A 13,582-nucleotide genomic window follows, 5' to 3' on the forward strand; every position below is an offset into this window, starting at 1 on the left:
GAAAGTACTTTCAAGTTAAAAAAAATGCAACCATTCCATTGTGTCTGTTGGAGATTAAGATGGGTGAATTAGAGGAAGGTGGAGAAATATTCAAGCGAATATTTGTGATGTTTGCATTCTCTGTTTTCTTAGCTCCTATAGCTAATAGGACTGCTGATTTGGGTTTAGTTAAAGTTCTTGAGGATGTAGATGAAATAAAGAATCTTGATTGGTGTGGATATGTCCATGAGAGACTTTGTCGAGCTATTAGGAAGCATAAAACTTCAGGCTGCCAGGGTAACGTTGGTGGTTGTTTATGGGTTTTACAAGTTGTCTATTTTCATCGCCTTCAATTTAGGGGCATTGCAGAGAGTTGTAGTCTTCCGTTGATGAAGCATTGGTCTGGTACTAAAATTCACGAAAGGCTTGTTTTGGAAAAGGATTCAGCTTGCTTTGGCAGTGGTTTATTAAATACTGTGACCTACCCTGTTTGTCAGAAGTTGGGTTTTGAAGAAGGTTTTGCCAAGATTTGTGGTAGGCATGATGCTGTGAACGATGATGAGAACCATATACGGTTCGTCATTCCTGATGGGCAATTGTCAAATTCAGCAATTCAATAAATTGCAACTGATGTAAGTTTCTTCTCAACATTTTTATAGATATTTCTCTTTTATTAAATTTTTTATTGTAGTTTTGAGATTTGATTCTAAAGTTAAAGGTAAAGATTCTAAAGTTAAAGTTATGGATTATGTATTTAAAGTTAAGGACTTTGATGTTAAAGTTGAGGATTTTTAAGTTAAAGTTAGGGATTCTAAAGTTAAAGTTAAGGATTATGTATTTAAAGTTAAGGACTTTAATGTTAAAGTTGAGGATTTTGAAGTTAATGTTAAGGATCCTAAAGTTAAAGTTTAGGATTCTAAAATTGTTTCAAGGATTCTAAATTTAAAGTTGAGGATTCTGAACTTAAAGTTTAGGATACTAAAGTTAAAGTTAAGGATTCTGAACTTAAAAGTTTAGGATTTTAAAGTTAAAGTTAAGGTTTCTAAAGTTAAAGTTAAGGTTTCTAAAGTTAAAGTTAAGGTTTCTGAAGTTAAAGTTAAGGTTTCAGTAGTCTAACTTTTAAGTTCAAAAGTCTAACTTTTAATTCAAAAAGTCTAACTTTTCCTGAATCTTGAAGGAAATGCATGCGGAGTTTTTGAGAATGAAGAGGAACTTGGAAATTGTTTCAAATTTTCATTTGAAACAACTTGAAGCTGTATCAGCACTGAGGCGTCGTTCATCTCCATCGCTGCCGGATGATGATTTGGATCCAAGGTATTATGCCATGATGCAAGAATTGGCTGAGATGGTAGTTTCAGTTCAATCTATGCCAGGAGGTTTGGAGAACATACATTGTGATGGAAAACCTAATGCTATACCTCGAGATGTTAGTCCAAATCAAAAGATCCAAGAAGTTCTTCATGAAATTAATGTCAATGAAATTGCTAACAAGACTGCTGTACAGTGTGAAGAACGTTGTTTTGTTGATGCTATCCCTGATCCAGCTCGGCAGACCAATGCAACTCTGGAGGTTGCTGTACAGTGTGAAGAACCTCGTATTGTTGATGCTCAGCTCAGCAGACCAATGAAGGTGCAACTTTACTTTATTTCAGTTTACTATATGTTGAAAACTTAGAAATATCTAAAAAAACTTTAACCTTTTCACATTAAATGATAAGAAATCATTTATTCTACTACAGGCGCAACTTTCGAGGTTGATGTACAGCCAAGCTTATCTGAGCAGCCGGTTGTACCTCTTCCAATTGTTGAACCTCTTCCAAGTGTTCAACCTCTTCCAAGTGCTGAAACTGCTCCAAAAGAATTAAAAGTTTACAATCCTACTGTCGGTTATCATTCCATTATACACTCTTCTTTCTCTGATGGAAAGGCTAAAATTGGAATTCCATGTGGTAAGGTTAACACTGAACCATTCCTTGTCAGACATTTCATGCGTTTCTACAAGAGGAACATGAAACGTTTGCCCGAGTTGTATCAAGAAGTTGCTGATTATTGCCTTCTGGATTATCTTGTCGTAGTGAAGGCAGAGTAAGTCTTTTAATTGTTTTATATAATGTAACTTAATTTTGCCCAAGTGAAGGGTAATACATTGTGCTAACTTTAAGTACAAAAGGCATAACTTTAACTTAATAAAGCTTAACTTTGGTTTTTGTTTAGGGAAACTTTGGTCTGGTTTGATACCGTACATATGATTGAAAGAGAGGATATGTTGTCACTTGCTGAAGATCAAGATATCTATTTGTCTATTATTGAGTGTTGGGCATTAATGATAAATGCAAATGAAATGCAGCATGCCTCACCGCCTTCAAAATTCTGTTTTGGTGTCCGCCAAAGTGTGAGTTTCTTAAATTGTGTAGTAGTTTAGTAAAAGTTAACGTATTTTGGAAATGTTTGTGTTGTACTAATTTGTTTGTTTTCCCTTGTAGGAAATTTTGGAACTTCTTTGGCAAGATTCAACTAACGAGGCTGCTATGGATCAGCTTCTAAATTGTTGGCAAGAGTGGACTGATATTCACAACAATGGCTTTGACATCACCTGTGTTGATCAGGTCAGTTATTACTTGGCATCATCTCAAAATTAAATTAAGGATTTTAAAGTTAAAGTTAGGGATTATAAAGTTAAAGTTTAGGTATTTGTTGTTAAAGTTTAGGATTCTAAATTTAAAGTCAAGTTTTATGAAGTTAAAGTTTAGGATCTAAAGTTAAAGTTAAGGTTTCTGAAGTTAGAGTTTAGGATAATTGAGTTAAAGTTGAGAATTTTAGAGTTAAAGTTAAGGGTTCTAGAATTCTCAACTTTAACTCAATTATCCTTAACTCTAACTTCAGAAACCTTAACTTTAACTTTAGAATCCTAAAATTTAACTTCTAACATTAAATTTTTCTGAAGTTAAATTTTAGGATTCTAAAGTTAAAGTTAAGGTTTCTGAAGTTAAAGTTTAGGATGATTTTGTTAAAGTTGAGGATTTTAGAGTTAAAGTTGAGGGTTCTAAAGTTAAAGTTTAGCATTCTGTTGTTAAAGTTTAGACCTGAAGTTAAAGTTTTGGAGTCTGAAGTTATAATTAAGGTATCTGAACTTAAAGTTTAAGATTTTAAAGTTAAAGTTTAGGCATTTGAAGTTAAAGTTAAGGTATCCAAAGTGAAAGTTTAGGATTCTGAAGTTAAAGTTTACTTTCACTAGTTTATGTTTTGTTTTTGTGTATCTATTAACATCACAATATGTTTTGTTTTTGTAGGTTTTTGTTCCTTTTTTTTCGAGAACGCCACTTTTTCCTATTTGTGTTGAATTTGAAAACCAAAATGATGCAACACGTGGACAATCTTGTGTATGATGAAGCTCAAATCATTGACTTGGAAAGTTTTTCAACAACTCTGGTAATTACCTCTAGTCAATTTAAGAATGTTGAATTACCGGTTCAACTTTCTTTTTTCTGTTACAAACCAATAAATGTGTTTAACATTGTTTTCAGTGTGATCTCCTGGGTACTTTCCTTGATGATAGAGGCAATAATCATGAAGGTTATATTGGAACGTACCCCATGGAGGAGGTTGAGTTTGATTGGAAGACTGCAAAAGGTTCTGACCTTGACTGTGGAATTTGTACGATGATTAGCATGTTGACATTTGAAGGAATCAAATGTAGCTGTCCTGATTTGAAAGAGGTTAGAATTTTTCGAATCATAACTTTTAAGTCAAAATTCCTAACTTTTACTGCAATTTGCTTAACTTTTATTAGCCTTATTTATTTTGGAATTTAAAATGATGTTGATAATGTTATTCTTTTTTTGTTCAAACAATACAGCCCCGTAAAAGGATTGTTCTGCGTGCCGAAATATGTGCCACACTTGTGTTATCAGACATGAATGACAAACGGGCAGAAGTTCTCAATAATCTTGCTGATTTCAATTCCAAACGAGTAGAAGTCTATCTAGATGGGGTAACCAGGAGGAAGAAAAAATTGGCAGACGATAAGAAGTTGAAGAAAGAAGCTGCCAAAAAGGAGAAGGAACTTGAAAAGAAGGCAGAGGAGAATGCCAATGAGAACAAGAAACCAGAGGGTAATATTGCAGAGGAGAATGCCAATGAGAACGAGAAACTAGAGGGTAATATGGCAGAGGTGAATAACAATGTGGCAGATGTGAATGATAATGTGGCAGAGGGCAACAAACAACCGTTGAAGACTTTTACTTCAAGAAAACATATGAAAAGGAATGTAGCATATGCATCTGGCCCCGAAAATGTAGAACCACCAGAGAAGAAGCAAGCTCCTACCAAACGGACGGCAAAGAAACCTGCAGCATGAAATTTTAATATTAGTTTACTAAATTTTTATTACATGAAGGTTAACTTTAAGTACAATAATCTTAACTTTTACATTTTCACAAAAATATTTCTCTAGAGTATAATGCCTTTTTTGTGTATGTATGGCATATAATATTGGTTTTTGGTGATGTTCAGTAGACCTTAGAAACATGTATTTAAAGTTGTTGATTCTATGGTTAAAGTTAAGAATATTATAATTAAAGTTAGCCCTGTTATTGTTATAGTTAAGATTAACTTTAAGTATAATATTGGTTTTTGGTGATGTTCAGTTTCTGAAGTTAAAGTTTAGCATAATTTAGTTAAAGTTGAGGGTTCTTAAGTTAAAGTCTAGGATTCTGTTGTTAAAGTTTAAGCATCTGAAGTTGAAGTTTTGGAGTCTGAAGATATAATTAAAGTTTCTGAACTTAAAGTTTAAGATTTTAAAGTAAAGTTTAGGCATTTGAAGTTAAAGTTAAGGAATCCAAAGTTAAAGTTTAGGATTCTGAAACATGTATTTAAAGTTGTTGATTCTATGCTTAAAGTTAAGATTATCATAATTAAAGTTAGCCCTGTCATTGTAATAGTTAAGAAAATTTAATATTAGTTTATCTAACTTTTATTACAAAAAGGGTAACTTTAAGTACAAAACTCTCAACTTTAAGTATAGTATTGGTTTTTGGTATATTACTTCAATTCTTCATTGTACGTTAAGTATCCATGTCAGACCTTCGACACTCCGACATGGTTTCAAACACTTTGAAACTTTATTTTCAACTTAAATCCGAAAATTTTTCACAATTTAGCTAGGTTAGACACTTGGACACGTATCCAAGTCAGTCCAAGCTAGTAACATGGGTTTTGGCGATGTTTAGAAAAAGTTACGTAACATATTAGAAGTTGTTAATTTTATGCTAAAAGTTAAGCAAATATACCTCAACTTTTACTGTATCAAGCCTGACTTTTAATATATAAATCTCAACTTTTACATTTTGAACAAAAGACAGATTAAAAGATATATACACTTCAGAGAAATATTATACTTCACTAAATTATAATGCATATATTCAAACTTTCAATGTAAAAATAAACTTTTACTAAGTTCTCAAGTCTAGTCAACTTTAACTTCAGAATCTTAAGCTTTAACTTCATATACCTTAACTTTAACTTTAATAAAAAATTAAATTCTATTTTTGATAAGAAACATTAAAAGAATCAAAATAATCTCAAATTTGGAGTTATTGTTCCAAAGTCTGCTGTTGGAGGCGCTGTAGTTTTTCCCTTCTTCTTTTTGACAAACGGTCCTCGTGGTCTTTTGTTCCTTCCTTTTGTTGTGCAATGTTCAGGATCCAACACCATAGGAGGTTCAGTTGCTGTGTTTGTTGCTGGTTCAGAACTTGTTGCTTGTTGTACACTTGTATCACTTGTTGTTGTTGCATGAGTACCTACAAACATTTAACATACTGTATCATAACTTTTACTTATAAAACCCAAACTTTAACATATGAACCCTAACTTTTACTTATAAAATTGTAACTTTTACATATTTTCCTTTTTAAGAAAATGTGAGTTCCAATCTGTTTTTATTTCACACATTATAGTTTTTTTGGTTTAAAGTTGTAGTTCTGTAGGTTAAAGTTATGAAATTTATTCTAAAGTTAAGACAGACTTTCATCATCTCTAACTTAACTTTAACAGTGAATATCTTAACTTTTACCAAAAAACAATTAACTTTTACCTGCTGGTGCTGAGTTTGTTTCATATGCTGCTGTTGCATTTATTTCAGGTGCTGTTGTTGCACTTGTTTCAGGTGCTGCTGTTGCACTTGTTTCTGTGGTTGAAGCGTCTTCAGTGTTTGAGACATTTAATGACGCTAGGAGTTCATCAACCAGAGACACACTAGCGGCATAACCATCCTCCATAAGGGTTCTTGTCTCCTCATTTGACTGGCTTTTCAAGATAAGGTTGTAGTATTTCCTAGCCATGGTTTGGCGCCAAGGTGTGTACTGCACCTCTTCTGATTTTTCATTTTCTAATTTGTTCCAAACTGATGACTTGGCATATTTTGTCCACCTCTTTTTGATGTACTGTTCTGGAATCCGGTTAACCGAATGAAGGTGCAATATCCTAATACAGTGGTAGCACAACCATCCCGAAGCTTCAAAGTTTTTACACGTACATGATACTGTTTGGCTCTCGTGGATGTATGTTACTCTCTGTGCAGACCAAGGTTCTTCATCAATGGACACAACATAGAACTCAGTATTTTCTGCATTAGTAGTAGCATGTTTTAAAGTTAGGAAAATCAATATAAAAGTAAGCCCTGGTGTACTTAAAGTTATGAAACTTAATTTTTCAGGTTACATAACTTTTAAAACAAAAAACCTAACTTTAACTTCAGAATTCTAAACTTTAACTTCAGATGCCTAAACTTTAACTTCAAAATCTTAAGTTTTAGAACAAAAAACCTAACATTAACTTTTTACTTAAAGTTATGAAAATATGTATAAAAGTTAGCCCTGGTGAAGTAAAAGTTAACAAACTTTATATTTCAGTTTATCAACTTTTAATAAAAAAAGGCATAACTTTTACAGTAAAAAGACTAACTTTATAATTTTTCAAAAATGGAAATAAATTCTGATATTTACCTTGTTTCCAAATTAATTTTGTTGTTGTTGCAATTGAATATCCAAATTCCTCCTCAAAGTCTCTGAATAGTGACAACGTGTAAACTTCTAATGCATGTTTCAGCAATCCAGATAGTGGTAAAGCCGAGGATGGAACCGATTTACTACAAGAGAATTCAACTTGCTTTTCTGTACTTCTCCAACGCTGTATTGTACCTTTGAACAATCTATAGAAATCAGTTAAACTTGTTGTTCTGTTTGCTCTAAATCCGATGGCGTGATTAGTGCTTTCACTTCGTTGTGAAGACAAAATCCCAGCTGAAAAGAAGTCTTTGCTTAGAGCAGGGCACCATTTTTCTCTCAAATCGTATACATTTGTAAACCACTCTTCCCCTATCAGCTCATATTTTTGCAGCATTGATCTCCAATTGGTTTCAAATTCAACTACTGTGACACACTTATACAAGCAATAGTTGAATGTCTTCTTAAAAGTTGGATCTCGTTTCAATGCCCCAAATCTGGTAATAGGGGTTCTGATGCAAATGCCATACACATAATCTGTGTCTTGAATCCGGAAAGACCAACATATACAACCCAATCTTAAAAGTTGAGATTTTTGAAGTTAAAGTTAAGAATATTGAAGTTAAAGTTAAGAATTTTAAAGTTAAAGTTAAAGTTAAGAATCCTAAAGTTAAAGTTAAGGATTCTAAATTTAAACTTTAGGATTCTAAAATTAAAGTTAAGATTTCTAAATTTAAAGTTAAGGATTCTGAACTTAAAGTTAAAGATTTTGAAGTTAAAGTTAAGGACTATGAACTTAAAGTTGAGGAATATGAAGTTAAAGTTAAGGACTATGAAAAGGATAAATCTTGGATTTTTACCTGATTGATGGCATTGTTCATTGCTGCATCTTGATCTGTAAAGATTGATATTGGACTTTTTCCTCCCATTGACTTTTTGAAAGTTTGTAGAAGCCACACAAACGACTCAATCTTTTCATCTCCTATAAATGCACAACAAAACATGCAATTGTTCCCGTGGTTGTTTATTCCAACTATTGGAGCACAAATTAGGTTATACCTGTTTGTTCTATAGGTTGTGTCAAAAACCACTATATCTCCAAAAATTCCATAGTCTTCCATCATCATAGAGTCCCTCCAAAACAAACTCCTCAATTTGCCTTTTTCATCCAATCTAAATCTAAAAAAGAAGTTTGGGTCACCTTCAAGCCCTAAATACATTATGTCAGTTACTGTTTGTGCATCCCCTCCTTCTATTTGCTTCATTTTTAACCTCATGCAGTAATTTAGATGGTCTTTCTTCGAGTGTCCTAAATTTTCTTCACCTCCAGCTTCAATTGCCATGTAGTTAAAGGAATCCGTGGATGACAAACCTGTCAGTTGAGCATAAAAGAATGTAAATAAAATAATAGTTTAGGCAAAATGTTTAACTTTACTCAACTTTTACTTCTTCAGACCTGACTTTTAGTACAAAAAGGCTAACTTTAACTTTTAAAACTTTAATTGTCAATAACTTAACTTTAACACCTTATAGTTAATTTTCTGTGTTAAAGTTGTTGTTATTTAGGTTAAAGTTAAGGAAATTGTTGTCAAAGTTAAAGACAGTCTTCATTCTACTCTAACCTAACTTTTACTTTAAAAAGCTTAACTTTAACTTTTAAAACTTTAATTGTCAATAACTTAACTTTAACACCTTATAGTTAATTTATGTGTTAAAGTTATTGTTATGTAGGTTAAAGTTAAGGAAATTGTTGTCAAAGTTAAAGACAGTTCTCATTCTACTCTAACCTAACTTTTACTTTAAAAAGCTTAACTTTAACTGAGATGAGTGTGACTTTTATATTTCCAACCTTTTTCATCTTAGAAGGTGATTGCAGTAACAAAAGGATGAGTATCAAAACAATAACTTTTACAGAGAACATAAAAGTTTAACTATCAAAATGTAACTATTACCAGATTTTTGCATAGTTTCAATTGCCTCCCTATTCTCTTCCGTTATTTGCCTTTCAGATCTATGCAAGTAGTGCCATTGAGTTCTAGTTAAATCATGGTTGTGCATTATCACGTGATTAACAACCTCATATCTGCCTTCAGAATTCATTTTCACTCTCAAGCAAGCCCTACATTGAGTTCTCGTGATCGAAACTTGCCTTGGTTTTCTCTCTTTTTTGGGCACTACAGGAACAACTGTTTGCACTTTTTTCTTTTTGTTCTTTCCATTGTTTGTTACTCCTGCTGCTGAACAAACATATGTCTTTTCAAGCACGATTCTTGTCCCAACTTTGAATCTCGTGTTTCCTTTCCTTATGGAAAATCCAACCTCACTAGCATGTTTTTCATAGAAACCTAGAAGTTCCTCCACTGTTTCGGCAGTGTATCCTATCAGTGTCCAACAATATCTTGATCCGGTTCTGTTATTGCAATTACTAAAAATCAGCAGAAATTTTTATTATTAAACCCTAACTTTTACGCATAATACTATAACTTTTATTAAAACAAGGCCAACATTTACTAAAACAAGTTTAACTTCTATGCATAGAACTTTAACTTTTACTAAAACAAGGCTAACTTTTACGCATAAAACTGTAACTTTTACAACAATAAGGGTAACTTTTACTAAAATAAGTCTAACTTTTATGGATAACGCTATAACTTTTACTAAAACAAGCCTTATATCTATTTAAACAAGGCTAACTTTTATGCATCAAACTATAACTTTTATGCATAAAACCACAACTGTAAATTCTTTATTAAAATCATGTTAAAAATCTAAGCAAATATTCTAAACTTTACATTTTACATACTTAACTTTTACTCTGAAAACCTCAACTTTAACTTTGATATATGTAACTTTTTCAAACACCTATTTTTCAGCCAAACCAACACATTTGCATAACTTTTACAGGAATATCTCTAACTTTTTCATTCATAACTATAACTTTAACTTTGAACGTATAAACTATAACTTTTATGCATAACTATAACTTTACATTTTACATACTTAACTTTTACTCTGAAAACCTCAACTTTAACTTTGATATATGTAACTTTTTCAAACACCAATACTTCAGGCAAACCAACACATTTACATAACTTTAATAGGAATATCCCTAACTTTTACATTTATAACCATAACTTTAACTTCAAACATGTAATTAATTATTCATACCTTCAGAATCAGAAATAATATGTTGTTCTTCAGCTTCCATTGCCTCCTCTTCTTCACGTTCCTGTGCCAAAGCATTGTTTTCGATGCAATTGTTGAGAACGTCCTCCATTGTTGCATCTTGAATATCAGGTTCAACAGGAACTTGAATTGTTTGAGTGGATTGAATCACACTCCTAATTAGGTTTTCCATTAGATATTGATTTCACAATTTCAATCTCGATTTCGGTTGCGTTCTTCTTCCTTCTATTCGGTTTGGATTTCAATGTCCTTCTTCCTTCTCGTTTTTTATCGTTTTTGTTCTTTCTCTCTCCTATTTCGATCGATTTCGATTGCGTTCTTCTTCCTTCCTTCTTCCTTCCTTCCTTCTCGATTTCGTTGGTTTTCTCTGCGATTTATTTTCTGAGCGTTTTCTCTCTCCTCTTTCTTTCTTTCTTTGCGTGATTTTTTCTTTCTTTCTTTTCTTTTTTTCTCTGCGCGTTTTGTTTACTCCAGTTCACACGTGTGACAACTTGGTGCACATTAATATTAATGTGCACCTGTTGCACACAAGACCTTTTGTCCTTACAATTACTCACATCATCTTTTTACTATAATAAATAATTCACCACTACCGCACTTTAATCTTATTTTAATAAATTTAATTCACTCTCTTAAAACTATGTGTCGGTCAAAGTGTATCTCTTTTTAAAATACGGAGTGCGTATCCATTTATTTAAATTCGTAAATAAAAAACATGACTCGTGTTCTTTTATATTAATGGTATGTCTTTCACACAAACACTTGTGTTATTTGGATGAATCATGTTCAGAGGGCGGAGAGACCCATCTCAGAGTTGTGTTTTCAAACACATATGCGAAGATAGACGGTAATTTCACTATTATTTTGAAATTTTTGAGTATCGTATTTAAGAAATGAACACTATCTTTGAACTCCAGAGAACCATTTTTGATCTTACGAGTACCATTTAAACTTCTGATTACCATTTTTAAAGTTATGAATATGTTTTTGTAAAAACATATATGAGGTGTGAAAATACTTCCTCGTCATGTTCACTGTATATCCTTATCCACCATATAAATTGCAATGAATTTGGTCCATTTGTCTGTTTTTTCAACTTAGAATTACAAATGTCTTTGACTCTTATTTCTATATCTTAAATCTGGGAATAGTAACTGTCCTATGGTCTGATAAACTTGAATCGTGTCGTGCCGTGTCGACACCGATACAGGGCTTGTGGGACGATTGCAACCATCACATATAGAATCTACTACAGAGAAAGTCTATTTTTGAAAGATTTAAACGGTGTTTTTTTTTTTTATTCCAGGCCCACAATAAGATTTTCTCTTGTCTAGTCGGGTTATCCTTTGATGATTACTCCATATTATGTTAATTTTCTTTTGGCCTTAAAAGTTTTATTCCTTCGTAATTTTGCACCAATTCTTTTCATTTTCCTCCTCACATGTTGCACATTTACGCAACCTTTGAGTTACGGGCTGGTTTGTACTTCTCTTTACGGACTTGTCCGCCTCATATGCTCGGGTCTGCTCCTATTTCCTTTGATCTTGCTTTAAGGAGGGTTCTTCAAAATATTATTGTGGACGGTGGTGCAGGCTTTGGAGATTGGCAGTGGCGGTGTGCCACTTTACCTTTTCGGTTGGGTGGTTTCGGGGTCTACACTGCGCAGGATTCTTCCGCATATGCTTTTGTTTCCTCGCGTCTCCAGTCTCTTGGTCTCCAGAACAGACTGCTTGGGCATGGTGGTGACTCTGGTTTAGGCCTCGCTTGTGATTTAGCTTTAAATAGCTTTTCAGGATTTGTGTCATTTCGATCCTCTCGATCTCTGCCGTGTGGTACCAACCCCCCCGTTTATGAAAAAGTTAGCTACAGTGTACTTTGATATGGTAGAGAAGAAGATGATGGGACAACACAACCCGAGTTCCAAAGAAAAGGCTATACTCATTAGCAACCGAGCGGCGCACTCCTTAGACTTCTTGAGTGCCCTCCGTATTGAGGGGTTAGGGAAGACGATGCACCCAAGAAAATTCAGGTGTGTTTTGTGTTATCGTCTTGCGATTCCTATGTTCCCTCCTGACTTTACTTGTCCTTGCTGCTCTTCGAAAGTCATAGATCGTTTCGGGGATCACGCAGTGCATTGTGGTAATGATGTTGGCCTGAAATTCCGCCATAACTTGGTTCGAGATGTGTTAGGGGATATCTGTTCGCAGGCTGGGGTTGTTGTGCAGAAGGAGGTGCCTTTGGGATTTCTGTCTGAGGAAGGGAGAGATCTCCGTCCTGCAGACCTTCTTGTCTACTCTTGGGACAAAGGGAAAAATGTATGCTTAGATGTCACAGGTATCTCTCCATTCACTGGGCCAGGAGTTGATGCTTTTGCTCCTAGGATTGCTGTCGCTAATGTTGTTGCCAGGAAGAAGAAGAAGTATGAAGCGAAGTGCATAGACAATGGATATGGTTTTATCGCTTTTGCTTTCTCCACCTTTGGAGAACTAGGGTGTGATGCCCTCGAGTTTATGGCTAGGGTCTCACGGGTTGCTCAGAGTAACACGGCTGCTGCTAACATTCGTTCTTTTCCTTTTCATCGTTTGTGTTTTGCTTTGAATAAGGGTGTTGGATCCCAATTAGTGGCTAGGCTCCCATCCAACTTTGTGTAATCGTTTCTTTATAATAATAATAATAATAATAATAATAATAATAATAATAATAATCATAATAATAATAATAATAATAATAATAATAATAATAATAATAATAATAATAATAATAATAATAAGTTACTAACTTGTTACTCCCTCTGTAGTTATTTAAGAGATATACTTGATCGGGTACGGGTATTAAGAAAAAAATTGAATGAAATAAAATAATAAAGCAAGTGGGGTTGGGTAGATATTTAAATAAGTAAACAAGTCGAGACCATGTCATTTTGGGGGTGGGAGGTGGGGTGAGTTTATGAAATTATTTATTTAATAGGATGGTGGGTCATAGGGTAAATTAGATGTATTACTTAATTAGATAATGGGGTTGATAAGTTACTAAAAATGGCAAGTGTATCTCTTAAATAAATATGGCCGGAAAATGCAAGTGTATCCCTTAAATAAATACGGATGGAGTATCAAGATAGCAGCAGAAGGCAAAGCGATGCTCATGGCTGCAAGGCTCGCAAAGAAGCATGGGTACAACAAGGTGATTCTGGAATCGGACAACTTAACACTCATCTCTCACCTGACAAAGGGCTCAACCTTTTCGGCTGAACTGGATGCTTTGCTCGAGGACATTTTTTCTATTTGTTCCTTCTTTAACAATATTATTTGGTCTCATGTACAAAGAGATGGAAATTTCGCTGCCCATCTTCTAGCTAGAATAGTGCATTTTGGTGTAGAACAAGTTTGGGAAAATTATTGTCCATGTGAGATTTCTCC

General features: G+C 33.6%; 1 protein-coding gene across 7 annotated transcripts in view; it reads right to left on the reverse strand.

Annotated features, from left to right (window-relative positions):
* Window positions 1-5,375: 5,375 nt before the first annotated feature.
* Window positions 5,376-13,582, reverse strand: part of LOC110790188 (protein FAR1-RELATED SEQUENCE 5-like) — a 44,152-nt gene continuing 35,945 nt past the window's right edge. For 4 of the 7 annotated variants that reach the window (XM_056831442.1, XM_056831441.1, XM_056831440.1 and 1 more), the window contains 3 exons: window positions 8,933-9,390; window positions 7,841-8,352; window positions 5,376-5,777 (listed from right to left, as the gene is read on the reverse strand). In XM_056831442.1, the coding sequence (XP_056687420.1) occupies window positions 5,571-5,777; window positions 7,841-8,352; window positions 8,933-9,390 (1,177 nt within the window). In that variant the 3' untranslated portion in view covers window positions 5,376-5,570. Of the gene's footprint in view, window positions 5,778-6,390; window positions 6,602-6,980; window positions 7,278-7,326; window positions 7,524-7,840; window positions 8,353-8,932; window positions 9,391-13,582 lie in introns of those variants that run through there. The other 3 variants (XM_056831445.1, XM_056831443.1, XM_056831444.1) reach the window with 3 other exon arrangements.

This window comes from Spinacia oleracea, chromosome 6 (genome assembly GCF_020520425.1).
Source record: "Spinacia oleracea cultivar Varoflay chromosome 6, BTI_SOV_V1, whole genome shotgun sequence".
Lineage (NCBI taxonomy): Eukaryota > Viridiplantae > Streptophyta > Magnoliopsida > Caryophyllales > Amaranthaceae > Spinacia > Spinacia oleracea.